The sequence below is a fragment of the Nansenia antarctica genome (assembly GCF_963989245.1).
Source record: "Nansenia antarctica genome assembly, chromosome: 1".
In the NCBI taxonomy this organism is placed as follows: domain Eukaryota; kingdom Metazoa; phylum Chordata; class Actinopteri; order Argentiniformes; family Microstomatidae; genus Nansenia; species Nansenia antarctica.
In genome coordinates this window covers 98,044,643-98,059,070 of record NC_137674.1, presented here as the reverse complement: position 1 = coordinate 98,059,070, position 14,428 = coordinate 98,044,643, and the positions used below count along the sequence as shown (strand labels likewise).

Genomic DNA, 14,428 nt, shown 5'->3' with positions numbered 1-14,428 from the left:
TTTGAGAGCCAGCCCAGCGCCCCCTCAGCCCATTGATATAAGCCCCAGCCATACTAAGCAGAAGGCTCTAGTGGAGTCGTGGGCCCAATCCCATTTCGCTTTTTTACCCCTACCCCTCGTTTCGGAGTGCCACTCGTTTTTTTTAGCTTGCCCCTCGGAAGAGAGTCACTAGGGGTAGTGGTTGAAAATCTTCCCCAATGAAATGGGATAACCCTTCAAGACCCTAATACGTCATCAGTAGTATCATAGAAAAGCATTGACACTCGCGATTCGTTCACAACTTAAGTTTTACGCTGTCAATCGATCAAACAAGTCATCAGATACAAAAGAACAATGCTTCATTATCAGGCCAGTTCATGACAGAATAACAGTGTTCTGTAGGCTAGCAACCCATGCTCATACCCTGCCAGTCTGCACTGATTTAGGACAACGGTGCAACAACCTCGCGGCTGAACAGGCTTCTTATGCTATCAAAGGGGGGAAATGCGACATGGAAATATGTAAAAATGCAGGACGGTCATGCACAAATCAGACACAAATCAAACATTAGACGGTGGACCCCAGGAAAGCCTCAGGGCCGGATGGCGTCCTAGGACGGGTGCTGAGGGACTGCGCCGACCAGCTGGCCGGGGTTTTCACCAACATCTTCAACCAGTCCCTGTCCCAGGCCACCATCCCACCCTGCCTGAAAACCTCAACTATCATCCCAGTCCCGAAGAAAAGCACGGTGAGCTGCCTAAACGACTACCGCCCGGTGGCACTCACACCAATCATCATGAAGTGCTTCGAGAAACTAGTCCGGGCCCACATAGTCACACGCCTCCCGCCCAACCTGGATCCATACCAGTTCGCCTACAGAGCCCACAGGTCCACAGAGGACGCCATCGCGACGACTCTCCACTCCACTCTATCCCACCTGGAGAGGGGAAACAGCTACGCGAGACTGCTCTTTGTGGACTTCAGCTCTGCCTTCAACACCATCCTTCCAGACAGGCTAGTGACCAAACTACTAGACCTGGGACTATCACACTCTATATGTGCATGGATCAAGGACTTCCTGTCTGACCGCCCCCAGAGGGTGCGGGTGGGCTCCCACACCTCCACAGCCCTCAGACTCAGCACTGGGTACCCCCAGGGCTGCGTGCTAAGCCCCATCCTCTACAACCTCTACACCTACGACTTCACCCCCGTCCACCCCAGCAACTCCATCGTAAAGTTTGCAGACGACACCACCGTAGTGGGCTGCATCTCGGGGGGGGACGAGGCGGCGTATAGGGATGAGGTGGAGCAGCTGGGCAAGCTGTGCAAGATTAACAACCTGCTGCTGAACCAGTCAAAGACCCAGGAAATCATCGTGGACTTCAGGAGGAAAAAATCTGAGGTCCAGCCCCTGCTCGTCGATGGAGGGAGAGTGGAGAGAGTCTCAACCCTCCGATTCCTGGGGGTGCACATACAGGATGACCTGTCCTCGAAGATCAACACAGCAGCCATCATCAAGAAGGCACAACAGCGGCTCTACTTCCTGAGAGTCCTCAGGAAAAACCACATCGGACAGGAGATGCTTGTGACCTTCTACCGCTGCGCAGTGGAGAGCATCCTCACCTACTGCATCTGCGTGTGGTTCTCCAGCTGCACAGCCGCAGAGAGGAATGCGCTACAGAGAGTCGTGAGATCGGCCCAGAAGATCACCGGCGCCCCCCTCCCCTCTCTGGAAGAGCTGTACAACACACGCTGCCTCAGGAAGGCCTCCAAGATCTCCAGAGACCCATCCCACCCTGGGTACGAACACTTTGCTCGGCTGCCCTCGGACAGGCGGTTCAGGACCATGTTCGCAAGGACAAACAGACTGAAGCTCAGCTTCTACCCCAGGGCCATTCAGGCCCTGAACACAGCAAAGACCTAGGTTCTAGGCCCTGGACAATCTAGACAATTTGATGGCAGCTACTAGATTGAAATCAAGTGCAATACTGAAACACAACTGTGAACATTTCAAACCTGCAAACTGCGACACTTTAAATGAATGTGCAATAACACTATGTGCAATATGACAACCCTCGGGTACATAAGGTTCAGAGATAGGAAATGTTAGAATAGGTATAGCATAGCATAGAGTACAGCACAGTGTTTTATTTGTATAGTATAGTATAGTGGATAGTGTACATAGCCTTTATTTATGTAAACCAGCTCTTTTCCCTTCTTGTTTTTAGTTTTTTTTCCTAGCACCAGGGGAGCCCCCCCTCCCAAATTTCGTTGTTTGGTACCTGTACTATATCAATGACAATAAAGACCATTCATTCATTCATTCATTCATTCGACACATGTCTACTAGCTGCTAGACACATAAGTATAATAGCGAATTTTTTAAATCTTTATTAACAAAGAAAATAATTATATTTGTGGTTTTCTCTTCCTGCTTGTATTGATGTTTCCATTATCATGCTGATGATTCCCAAGGCACTCTTCAGAGTTTGGTCCTTAAAAACCTGTTTGGAGGGCTATGTCGCCCTACCACTTGGCCCTACCCCTACACGAAAACAAGAATTGGGACACCCCTGCCCTGCATGTGAATGCGCAAAATGGAGGGGTAGGGCTAAAATGGAGGGCCAAGGGGTGAAATGGGATTGGGCTGTGGTGTACAGCCCTGACTACCTGTTACTAACCCATTAGTGATAACAATGATGGCTGCTACTGAATGATACAGCACTTCTACATGCAGTTAAAAACTGTTTAATGCACACAATATTGTTACAACAAAAGGCACATTATGAAACCATTAGTACTATAGATCTATATTATTACAATAATATTATCACATAGCATGGTATTATAACAGATTATAAACATTGTTAATGCAGACATAATATAACCAAACAACAAAAACAAACATACTGTAAATCAAATTTTGATTCATAGTGCAAATAAAAAGTGCTTATATGTCCATATCATACAATCATCATCTATCTCTAAATACCAAAGAGACATTTACATAACATACGTTTTCTTCCTTACATAGTTTTCGACATTTCAATAGAAAAACAATACTCCACCACTATCACAAAGGCACATTAGCCTGCTACGTATTAAGTAAACACAGTGACTAATTCAGATTCCCTTTGGCTATCAATAGCTGTTGTCCCACTACCACTCCCCTGTATTAGTTAGGGTTATGTTATTCATAGAGTAGCGTGTTTCTATTGGGCCTCCTGTGACTGTTTCATTGGCAGGGTATGATGCTCTCTGCACAGCTGTACATCCAGTCCTGTCTCTCATTGATGGGCAGGACATGCTGGCACACCTGGGAGACAAGATAGGAATTATATCACATCATCACCTACTGTATTCTATGCCCATTGGGAAAATAGAATTTAGGAAAATTATGAACGGGAATTATTTCAGAATAATGTATATTATGATTCTGATGGGCATCATCTGATTCTCATCAGTGAATAGGTGGATAAAGTGTAAACGATCAAAGGCTGAAGATCTACAGTAGGTGTTACTTGTGTTTACTTCATGGTTCACTCTCAACGGATCTCAAACAATAGGAGAAATAGAGCGTGAAACAAGCCAGGTGCTAACAGCTCAACAGAGGCCTAATCTGTGTGCTTTTTAAACATACTGTACCAGTGCTACTAGGTGGTTTGTTTGGTCCTTAGCATTTTTGTAACACTATGTTGTTCATGTTTGCTTTTCTTTTTAAAAACCCTAAAGTGTTTGTGACACCTTGTGTGTAAAGTGAAAATACACTTTAAATAAAGTCTAAAGCCCAATGCACACGGCATGTGATTTTGTCGCACGACAACATTCGATTCTCAATTCACACCACCGAAGTGTGTGGGTGTGAATGCACGCCGTGTGCATTGTCTCATTCAAAACAATGGAATCGAATTCGCGGTGCGACAAAATCGCACGCCGTGTGCATTGGGCTTAACTTGACTTAACTGCTGTGAAGAGTATTCTCACCATTTTGGTCCGAGGGGGCACCTCCACAGCGAACACGCTCATCCCTCTGCTGCTACTGCAGTTCTTATTCTGCTCGTTGTTCACGTGCACCGTCACCTTCTGGTTGTTCTGTAGACAATAGACAAGGGAAGTCATAAATACATTCAATCTTACATAAACACATATCAGTTACTAATCGAATACTGATACCAATGATGGCTGCCAGCTACCGAATGATACAGCACTTTGAATGCTAAAAAAACAAAAAGAAATATTTAATCAAGCACAAAATATTGGTACAACAATATTTGACTGAATGATATAGCCCAGGGGAAAGAGGGAACAGGAATGACTTGAGTAGATGAGTCAGTTGTTTTCCTCACATTTCTCGGTTTCTACATTTCCTTACCAGTCTGTGTGATGTTAAGTAGGACTCTGCTAAGTAGGGCTATGGTTATACAGTAGGGTTAACCTGAAGCCTGCTCAACAGGTATTTCACTGCTCATTACTCTGACCATAAAGTTCCTTCATAAGAGCTGGGCGTGGGAGTGTTGATCTAGGATCAGGTCCCCCATCTGTCTCCTTTTAATCTTATTCATGATGATCTAAAAGGCAAGACTCCTACTTCGAGACGAGACGCTTTGCCAATACGGGCCCAGGGCATTCTTACAGAGGAGAACCTGTTGCCATGTGGATGGGAGCGATGGCTGCATATCAATGACAACCTGAATGTGATCATGGTCTCCACATTGGCTCTAGATGTGATGTAATGTGTGACTGACACTTGGGGGACTGAAGACAGAATTCATCCCCTACAGGATGAATTCAGTTGACATGCAAAAATGTATATGAAAACTGATACCATAACATTGTTTATTAAGGGTGTGTCAGACACCTACTGTGAGGAAACGGCAACAGTGAGAAGAGGGTGTGGTAAGTGATCAGTGATAATGGGCCACAGGTGTTGGGAGTAAAAACACCAACAGTATCCATTGTGGTCCGTGTCAAGTGTGTTGTGACTTGTGTGGCCAAACTGTGTGAAACTTTTAAACACTTTTAAACTCGAATCGACGTCGACGTGAAACCAGCAGTGGTGGTCGAACCTTGTTGGCTATGACGGTGGAGATCCTGTGCTCTCCTTTGTAGGTGTAGACAAGGACGTTCTCCAGGCCCCTCAGGACCCGGGCCTCGGCCCTGGCCGTGATGGACTTCTGCAGGGCCGTGTTCAGCATCCGGGGGGCTGACTCCAGACTGACGGCCTGGACAGACGGCTGGGCGGCCTCACGCTCGCTGTACACGTCCACCTGGAACGGACACGCCTAGGACAGAGAGGATTGTTATGAGTCAAGAGCTTGGAGCTTCTTGTTATTTGTCAAGAGCTGTTTGTGTGTCTGTGTGTGTGTGTGCGCGTGAGAGACTGTGTGTGTTTTCTGTGTGTGCGAGAGAGACAGAGAGTGGTTTGTGTGTGTGTGTGTGTGTGAGGGAGAGAGCGAGAAAGGGAATTTGTTTGTGTGTGAGTGAGTGAGTGAGTGAGTGAGTGAGTGAGTATGTGTGTGTGTGAGTGAGTGAGTGAGAGAATTGTAGAAAAAGAGAGAGCGTGTACTGGGGAACACACCTCCACCATCTCCAGGCTGCGGTTGTAGCCCATGGCCTCCAGCGTTACCCAGAGGTCAGTGGGGTCTCCTTCGCGCTCGTTGGCCTCCATCAGGTTGAGCTCCATGAAGCCCTGCCGAGTCAGCTGGTTCTTCCTGGTGTCAAAGTTCTCTGGGGGGTGGGGGGGGGGGTCAGAGAGAACAACCAGAGGATTCATGAACCACTTCAAGAATCAATTCAATCAAACTTCCACACATCAGGTGGCTCATGTTCTTCACACTCAATTCAAACAACCATGAGCTTATGTTCCATAAGGAATTACAACAGGTCTAAGTAAGTAAATAAAGTAAGTATGTAAAATATAAAACACATCAAGAATGTTACCTTTGCAGACAGCCCAGGCATCCTCGTCACACTTCTCTCCACTGGTCCGCAGCTCAAAGAGGTTGTACTCCTCCAGACTGAGCAGCCCGTTCCCATCCAGGTCAATCACCTCAAAGATGTCAGACAGCACCCCCCTGTGGTACAAGAGGAGCACAGCACCATGGTCGCCTGTCTCTTAATCCTTCCATACACAGTATACAGCGCAGCACAGTGATGTCTTTTAAACGTTTATTGTAATTTTTCTCTATAAGTGGATTTCAGCCAAACGAATTTCCCACTTAGTGATAATCAAGAGAACTTAACTTGAGCTCACCTGAACTCCCTGGTAAGATCCAGATCACCCATGTCTATCCTGTTGACCAGCTGAACAGGTTTAGAGACTGCCTTCCTCGTTTTCTTCTTCAGTCGGCAGCCCGTGGTGAAGGGTAGGAGGTAATAGGTACCAGCGCTCAGCTCCCCCTTCCAGCCATACTTCTAACAGACAGACAGACAGACAGACAGACAGGAGAGAGAGCACTATCACTTCTGCCCACCAGAGGGCAGCACACACTGCTCAGACGAGTAACAGCCAGCTTTAGCCATAAGGAAAATGGCACAAGACTGACCTCTTTGTCTTTAGACTCAGTGAAGCACACCAAGTTGGAGTCCTCTTTGTTTTCGTTTCCTGGCACGACAAAGAGAGCCGTGTCCACCGTCATCCAAGAGGAGGGCTTCTCTAAAAGAGAGGAAAAACATCCCAAATACGCAAATAAGGATGGACATTTAGCGTCACGAGTCAGTCGCCCTGTCCATTATCGAAAACTATTAACAAAGCTATATTCTCTGGAACATTCCAATACATCCCAGCACCCAAACATCAGAACACATGGCCCCACCATACCTTTATATGGTGTCACACAACCACGTTCACACCATTGTTAAGGCTCAGAGCGTTGTGTAATGTAGGAATGACACCACATGTGGTAAGACAATACACCACCACACAAGCTACAGTGTCTGTGTCCTGTCCCTGGACCTACCAGGCCTCTGGCTGAGGTTGAAGGGTTGGATGGTGAGGTAGACGGTGGCTGTCTGGGGGACGTGGAGGCGGTACTGGAGGGAGCTGATGCCTCCGTCCTCCTCCAGGAAGAAACAGCCTTTCACACAGCTGTGATGCCAGTCCTGGAACAAAAAGAAACACTCTTTCACACAGCTGTGATGCCAGTCCTGGAACAAAAGAAACAGCCTTTCACACAGCTGTGATGCCAGTCCTGGAACAAAAAGAAACAGCCTTTCACTCAGCTGTGACGCCAGTCCTGGAACAAAAAGAAACAGCCTTTCACACAGCTGTGTTAAAGCATCAATCTGGGATTTAAACAAGAATGAAGCATTCACCCCAAAACTCTTTTTGGGGAAACACTTGAGGGATGGGGCTGGAGAAATGTAACCACTTTCAAAATTACAAATACATGAGATCCAAATTATAGTTTCAACCATGTTGTGAAGCTATACCAGGCACCAGGCAGCCCTGCAAAGGGTGGTGCGCTCAGCGGAGCGCATCACCAGAGCGTCTCTGCCCACCGTGCAAGACACCTACTCTAAGCGGGTGAGAGCTAGAGCTCATAAAATCCTGAAAGACGCCACACACCCCAATTTTGGCCTGTTCACCCTGCTGAGGTCAGGGAGACGCCTTTGTAGCCTGAAGGCAAAAACAGAAAGGCTTAAAAATAGTTTCTTCCCCACAGGCCGTCCGCATGCTAAACGCAAGACATTAGAAGCAGAAGGACCGCATCACACCTTTTTATTTCTTAAATTATTATCGGTTATTTTAATTGGTTCCTTTTGTTACTGCACTAGGCTACTGCCTTTTTAGGATTGGTCTATTTATTTAGTGCAGGATGCCGTTGTTACTGCACAGCACTTTATGTCTCTTATGTCCTGTGTCTTTTGTTGTTACTATTGTCTTTTCTTCTCTGGCACAGTGTTGCGTGACAAGTCCCATTTCATTTCACTGCATGTTTTACTTTGTATTTCTGTGCATGTGACAAATAAAGTACCCGTGAACCCTTGAACCCTACCATGTTTGTTTACAATTGCATTATTTACAAACAATGGTTATATTTTGGGTTCTGACTTGGTAAGATAGTTGAACTAAACTCATGAAGAATGTATAAGCTATATTCTTCCAGACTCGAGGGCTATATATCATTAATTTAAAAGTATTGAGATAAAATAAATGTTTTCAAGAGAGACCCGGTCCAAAACAGCAGCAGGGGAGGACAATGTTGCAGCCCAGAACGTACATGCTCAATGTTGGAAACGGTCCTTGAAGAAAGCATTAGCTTGTGCTTTTGATATATGTGTAATTGAGACTCAAACAAACATAGATGAGAGGATATTTAGAATAGGTATAGTAACACAGTGAAGTGAGACGGTCACAAACAACATGATTACTCACTTGAAAAAGCTATTGAACAGACTAAGATAAAGGGTGTATGAATAAATTGCCATGACAGTAAATGTACATACAACTCAGAGTGCATATTCATAATGTTATGCCTCAGCAACTTGGTTCAATAACACACTGACAATGACTACTAGACAGTAACAACCTACAACCACAAGATGGCACTGTGGTAACACTGACTCTGGGCTTGAAACAATGAGACGATAAATCACACAATCGGCCCTGATATTGCAAATTACATTTAGCTTGACATATCATGTCATCACATTCGTAAGGCTAAAATAGTTGTCATTCCAAAACAGCACACGATCATTCAGCAATATTTATGAACTGAACTTTCAGTCCATAGTGAAATCCTACATGCTTTTTCAGTGACCGGCACAGCTGAAAAATAATGTTCAAAGGAAATTCAATCATTTGAAATAGAGCACAAACTTCCAACCCCAGATGAAGAGGTTCTGTATGTGAAAACCCATTGGAGACTCGTTAATTGAAACAGTTGATGTGGACACCGTGGACATTGTGGCTTGTGCAGCCTGGAATAGCATTATACATCTTTTTTAGGTGACCAATAAATCACCATGTTAAACAAAGAAACAAACTACTATGTGGACGGAAAATGTCACTTCTGGACAAGAAAAGCCATTTTCTCAAAGTATTTATGTTGGCTTGTGAAACATATAAAGGATCAAACCATAACACTTCCGTGGGTTTGTCCCCCCAATATCAAATGAAGCAAACTGCCCCGGGCATGTGTCCACTTTAAAGGGGTCTGAAATAAAGCCTTGATGAGAGGGGGGGGTCAGCCGGCAGCCTAATACAGGCCCGTCACCTCCTACGGCCCCAGCCCTGATTTACTAGACCTCTGAGAACCACAACAAACCTCTCTCCCAAACACAACCCGGCCGTTCCCACCCCCCAATTACCAACCAACCCCGGCCCCAGCCGTGCAGTGAGACACCGTCATCCCAACTTTCAGCAGGTAATCTCTCGGCACACATTCCTCACCCGGTCATCCGGCCTTTTCCAATCTGGCTCCTCAGATGAGGAGGGGGGGGGGGGGGGGGGGGGTGGGGCAGGGGGGGTTGGGGGGGCCACAGCCATTATTTGTTTGCAGTAAAGAAAACCAGCCAAGTCAAAAACAGTGCAAACAAAGAGAATGGGATCAATACCAACACTCTATACTTATCCACCCAGAGTACATTTGCCACAAAAAGGCCTCACAACAACAACAAAACAACAACAACAACAACAGTGCTGCATGGGCCTCCATGTGTTGTTGTCTCCCAGCCGGAGCGGGTCAATGGACCTCCCAGGGTGGGTACTGAGAGAGGACATACAGGGGACCCATGGTCTGAGGTTAAAGGGATATGATGAGCCATGAGGCTGATGGAGGTAGAGATAGAAATTGTGAGGACGGGCTCATTGTAATGCATGGAATGGAATGAGGAATGGTATTAAACACACCTGTGATACCATTCCTCATTCCATTCCATGGACTACAATGAGCCCGTCCTCCGATTTCTATCTCTACCAGCCTCCACTGATGATGAGGAGGAGGGCACATCATTACGTGCACACCATTGGAGACAGGTGCATGGAAGAGGTACAAGAGGTTCAAAGAAACATGTCTCTAAGCAAAGCCTTGTAGGCAGATAAAGCACACGCAGGGTAGGGTGTAGTAGGGCATACTGCAAGGATTTCCTGCAGTCAGTTCCATTTAAATTCAAGAAGTACAATGAAATTCCAATTCCAATTTCAAATTTCCGCAATACTTTTCAATGAGGATTTTTTTTTGGGGGGGGAATTGGAATTTCAGCTAACTTGATGTATTGACTGAACTGAAATGGAATGGAATTGGCGGGGCCAACCCTGCAGGCTAGATCACATGAGGCCAGACTGGTCCAGTGACCAGTCCCCGGTGGTTCTGTACCTGTAGAGATGTGGGCTCAGCCAATCTGCTGCTCTTGGAGTTGCTGGCTGTCATGGTGATGGCGTTAGACACTGACGAACGTCTACTGCGAGCTGACGAGGGACGGGAGGACGCTCTGTTATCTGAAACACACGGCAGACCCACAGCAGGTTACCTAGCAACACTGAACACACACATACAGATACACCAAAAAAAAAACATAAGATACATTTACATCTCTGAACGGTTAACAGGCTACAACAACAAAAAGAACAAAAAAGAGAAGAGGTTTACACCATCGTTTCTATGTGAGACGTGATCTTAAGTTCAAACACTTTAATTAATTGGAGGAGGAATTCTAAATTACAAATGACACAATCACAGCCTTTTCAATCCATTATCTTGCACAACGTCCCCCCCCCCCCCCCCCTCCCCGACCACTAATTGAAACCAGAAAATATCAATTCAATAATGAGAGGGTTGATTGCAGCTCTGGTAACAAATCCATGACCAAAACGACCAGTCAAAACATTTTTGAGCTCTAAGAAAAGCTTTTACGGCACATATACAGTCATGTGCAAACCCTGTGTCAGAGCCTTGCTAACATGTAAAGGGAATAAATCAATACCTGGGAGAGGCACAATAATGTGATAATCCAACCACTATCTCAGAACTCATTTGTTTTTGCAGTTGTGGTTAGAGAGGCCCTCCCCTAGATGACTCTGTAATCCCTCATGATCTCCTGTGAGCAGTGGAGGGATCGGCCAATCAATAACATGACCACAGACTGACCACTTAAAGCAACCCACTCTATCTTCCCATCGCCGCCTGCCCAGAGGTCTCTCATCGGGAACACTGGTCCGTTCTATCACCACCCCCCTGAACCCTCTGTTCACCTCATAATGGCAGATAGGATTACCTAAATCAAAATGCGTTATAAAATCCCCACCTTACCAACAGACTAGTGTAATTGTGTGGAGATTATGATGTATGGAGGAGTGTGTCTTAATGAGGTGATTTGTCACCGCGAGGGGAAAATCGATCAATAACAGAGCTGCTACTTATTCCTCATAACTACTCTACAAGGCACTCTGTGTTTGTGTTTGTGTTTGTTTGTGTGTGTGTGTGTGTGTGTGTGTGTGTGTGTGTGTGTGTGTGTGCGTGTGTGTGTGTGTGTGTGTGTGTGTGTGTGTGTGTGTGTGTTCTGTTTGGATGTGTATCTATAGTAGTTTGTTTGCATGCATGTGTATTACTGTGTATGTGTGAATGAACACAAATTGTTCCAGTGCTTTGCTCCATGGATGTGTACACTACCTTTCTTGAGAGCTGTCTCTGTCTCTGTTGCCAGTGGCGTCTCTGGGGGCTGGGGGCTGGCCACTGACGGAGAGCTCTTCGGAGGGCTGTCTGACTGGTTGCCAAAGTTTTGTCTCTTCAGCTTGGCGTCAGCCTCCAGTCTCTGGAGGGATGCAGTCTGACACTGTTCCACAGTCGACACCAGCAGTTTACAGAACTGAGAGAATACCACACAGAGACTTGTATTATTGCATATGCTTGGGGCTTAATGGAGTGGCTATTCCAATGCATGCAACGGCAGTATGAGTTACAACAAGCAGTTGCACAATTGTACCTCTGTGTAGTCCAATTTCCCATCTCTGTTGGTGTCAGCTAATGCAAAAATGGCATTCACCTCCTCAGCAGTCATCTTTTCTCCTCTCTAGGATATCCAACATATTAATCACATTTGAACCAAAAACAACTCTATCAAGTCAAAACAACTCTATCAAGTCTACGGTTTATGGCAACCGAGGTAAGCACCGGGGTTTGAACCAGTGACCTCTCGCATGGATGCCACATATGTAAATGATTATACCAAGAGGACATCCTCCTGGTATGAGGGCTACCGCAGACAAGGCTACTTCCTCATAAAACCGGGATTCCAAATCAACTCTGCTCTATATCTCTCATCATGAAGTCAAATATCAACACAGTGCACACAGAGTGACTAAAAGGCCTAACTTACTGAAGTAAGGACTTTGTACAGTTCATCATGCGAGATCAAGCCATCGCCATTTGTGTCCATCTTTTTGAAGGCTCTCGTCAGCTCACTTTCCTCTGTTGGTCTCTCACTCTTCAGTATCTCACAGAAATCATCAAAGTTCAATTTAGTGGTTCTTGGGGTCCAGAATTTGTTGAGAGTTGCCAGAGATGGATTCCTACCTGCCTGTTGAATAACTAAGAGAGATACATTTAACATATTAAATAACTGTAGAAGAACGTTAGGTGTCATGCATGATGTCCAGCCATTCATGTCTTGTATTTGACGAGGTTATGATCTCCAGACAGACACTAACCACCTAGTGGCAAAAAATAAAAAAATAAAAAACTCTACCTAAAACCCAAAAGGGTTCTTCAGCTGTCCCAGTGGGAGAACCTCTGAAGGTGAAGAACCATTTTGTGTTCCATGTAGAATGTTTTTGGGTTCCAAGTAGAACGCTCTCCACAAAGAGTTCTACATGGAACCCAGGAACCCATTAAACTTCTTCAAAGGGTTCTCCCACAGGGATCTTTTCAGAACCCTTTTTTGTAGTCTACTACTAGAGTGTAGTCTACTGTGCCCTTTAACATATTAGTTACACTGATAACTGTAATGCGTGTAGCTATGTGACACAGACAGTCCTCTATAGACTTGCTACAAATAAAGCTAAACATGATGATGGTAGTGTTTGCTTACCACGACAGAGCTGTTGTTTGGAGGTGATGTTGGTCAGACTAGATCGAAACACACTCAGGTAAGCGGCTCTGCAGGTCATGTAGAAGGCCTCTTCATCAGGACCATGACACTTCAGCACGTCAGCCTGAGATGAAGCGAGCAACGACATTCTGAGGAAAAGATCAGTGGTGAATTAGGTCAATGTAGTTAGCTAGATGAGACAGAATCGTGAGCTTAGAATGATAAGGTTCTATCTCCGTTTAGGGCAGTTCAGAGATATTGAGCGTCAACGTTTTTACATTCCATTATGTTTTGTGAGATGGAACCTTTGTATTTTATGAATTACTAACTCAAAAATGTCAACATTTAAAAAATAACACCACACAGGCATTAATAAACACCTAATGGATCAGATTATGTAAAAAAACTCAATTTGGGCAAAAATGGAGATAGAACCTTGTAATTCTAACGTCACTAGAGGCAAAAGCACCTAGCTAGTCACAATGTCAATGATATGCTAATTTAGCTAGTAGCGAGACAGTAGTTTCTCTACAAATATGGTGCAATAGCCACATTCACGTCATGATTCAAGTTAAACATTAAACAATCAAACGCATGCATGCATTTCACCTGATAGATATGGACAAGTATTGCTTGCAAACTATGTGGGTGCTGTTGCTATGTAAACAAAACAAAAAACGGGTGTACTGACATACGGACACGGAGGGAAACTATATATGAAATGTGTTCCTATGTATACTATTTGGTAAGTTATCTGTATGGAGCTACGATTCAAGGATTGAAATATGAAGTAAATTAATATGGAAATATATACATTAATGTACATATCCAATGATGTTAAACAATTCTACAGAGATCATTTTGTCAATTTCAATTGGCATCGTATAGAACTTTCTGCAACTAGTTCATGTTTCCAGAGGACACACATTCCATCGCACTCGCGCCAATTTATAAACATTGGACCTGTCAGATAGAAAACATGCCGTAAGTTGTTGTTTTATCGTTACTATGTTAATCATTTGTCGATAATTTGAATTAATACATTTTCATACATTGATGTGCCAATGAACGTGTGATTTTAATGTGGCTTTGTTTTGTTTATGGAGAGGAAAATAGCTTGAGAGTCTAGCTACACAGTCGTTTGTTTTACATTACGTGACGTTAGAATAAGGTTCTATCTCCATTTTTGTCCAAATTGAGTTTTTTTTACATAATCTGATCCATTAGGTGTTTATTAATGCCTGTGTGGTTTTATTTTTTAAAATGTTGACATTTTTGAGTCAGTAATTCATAAAATACAAAGGTTCCATCTCACAAAACATAATGGAATGTAAAAACTTTGACGCTCAATATCTCTGAACTACCCTAAACGGAGATAGAACCTTATCATTCTAAGCTCACGATTAGCTGTTCCCATAAT

At 44.6% G+C, this 14,428-nt stretch overlaps 1 protein-coding gene across 1 annotated transcript; it reads right to left on the bottom strand.

Annotated features, from left to right (window-relative positions):
- Positions 1 to 2,865: 2,865 nt before the first annotated feature.
- Positions 2,866 to 13,156, bottom strand: efcab7 (EF-hand calcium binding domain 7; the record flags this gene model as incomplete). The annotated part of the gene is made up of 13 exons (XM_080550344.1): positions 2,866 to 3,295; positions 3,964 to 4,071; positions 5,046 to 5,261; positions 5,558 to 5,706; positions 5,920 to 6,053; positions 6,233 to 6,393; positions 6,525 to 6,634; positions 6,939 to 7,080; positions 10,299 to 10,420; positions 11,592 to 11,787; positions 11,905 to 11,991; positions 12,298 to 12,509; positions 13,009 to 13,156. 13 exons carry the CDS (start codon positions 13,154 to 13,156, stop codon positions 3,215 to 3,217), a joined length of 1,866 nt encoding a protein of 621 aa, XP_080406470.1. The 3' UTR covers positions 2,866 to 3,214.
- Positions 13,157 to 14,428: the final 1,272 nt, after the last annotated feature.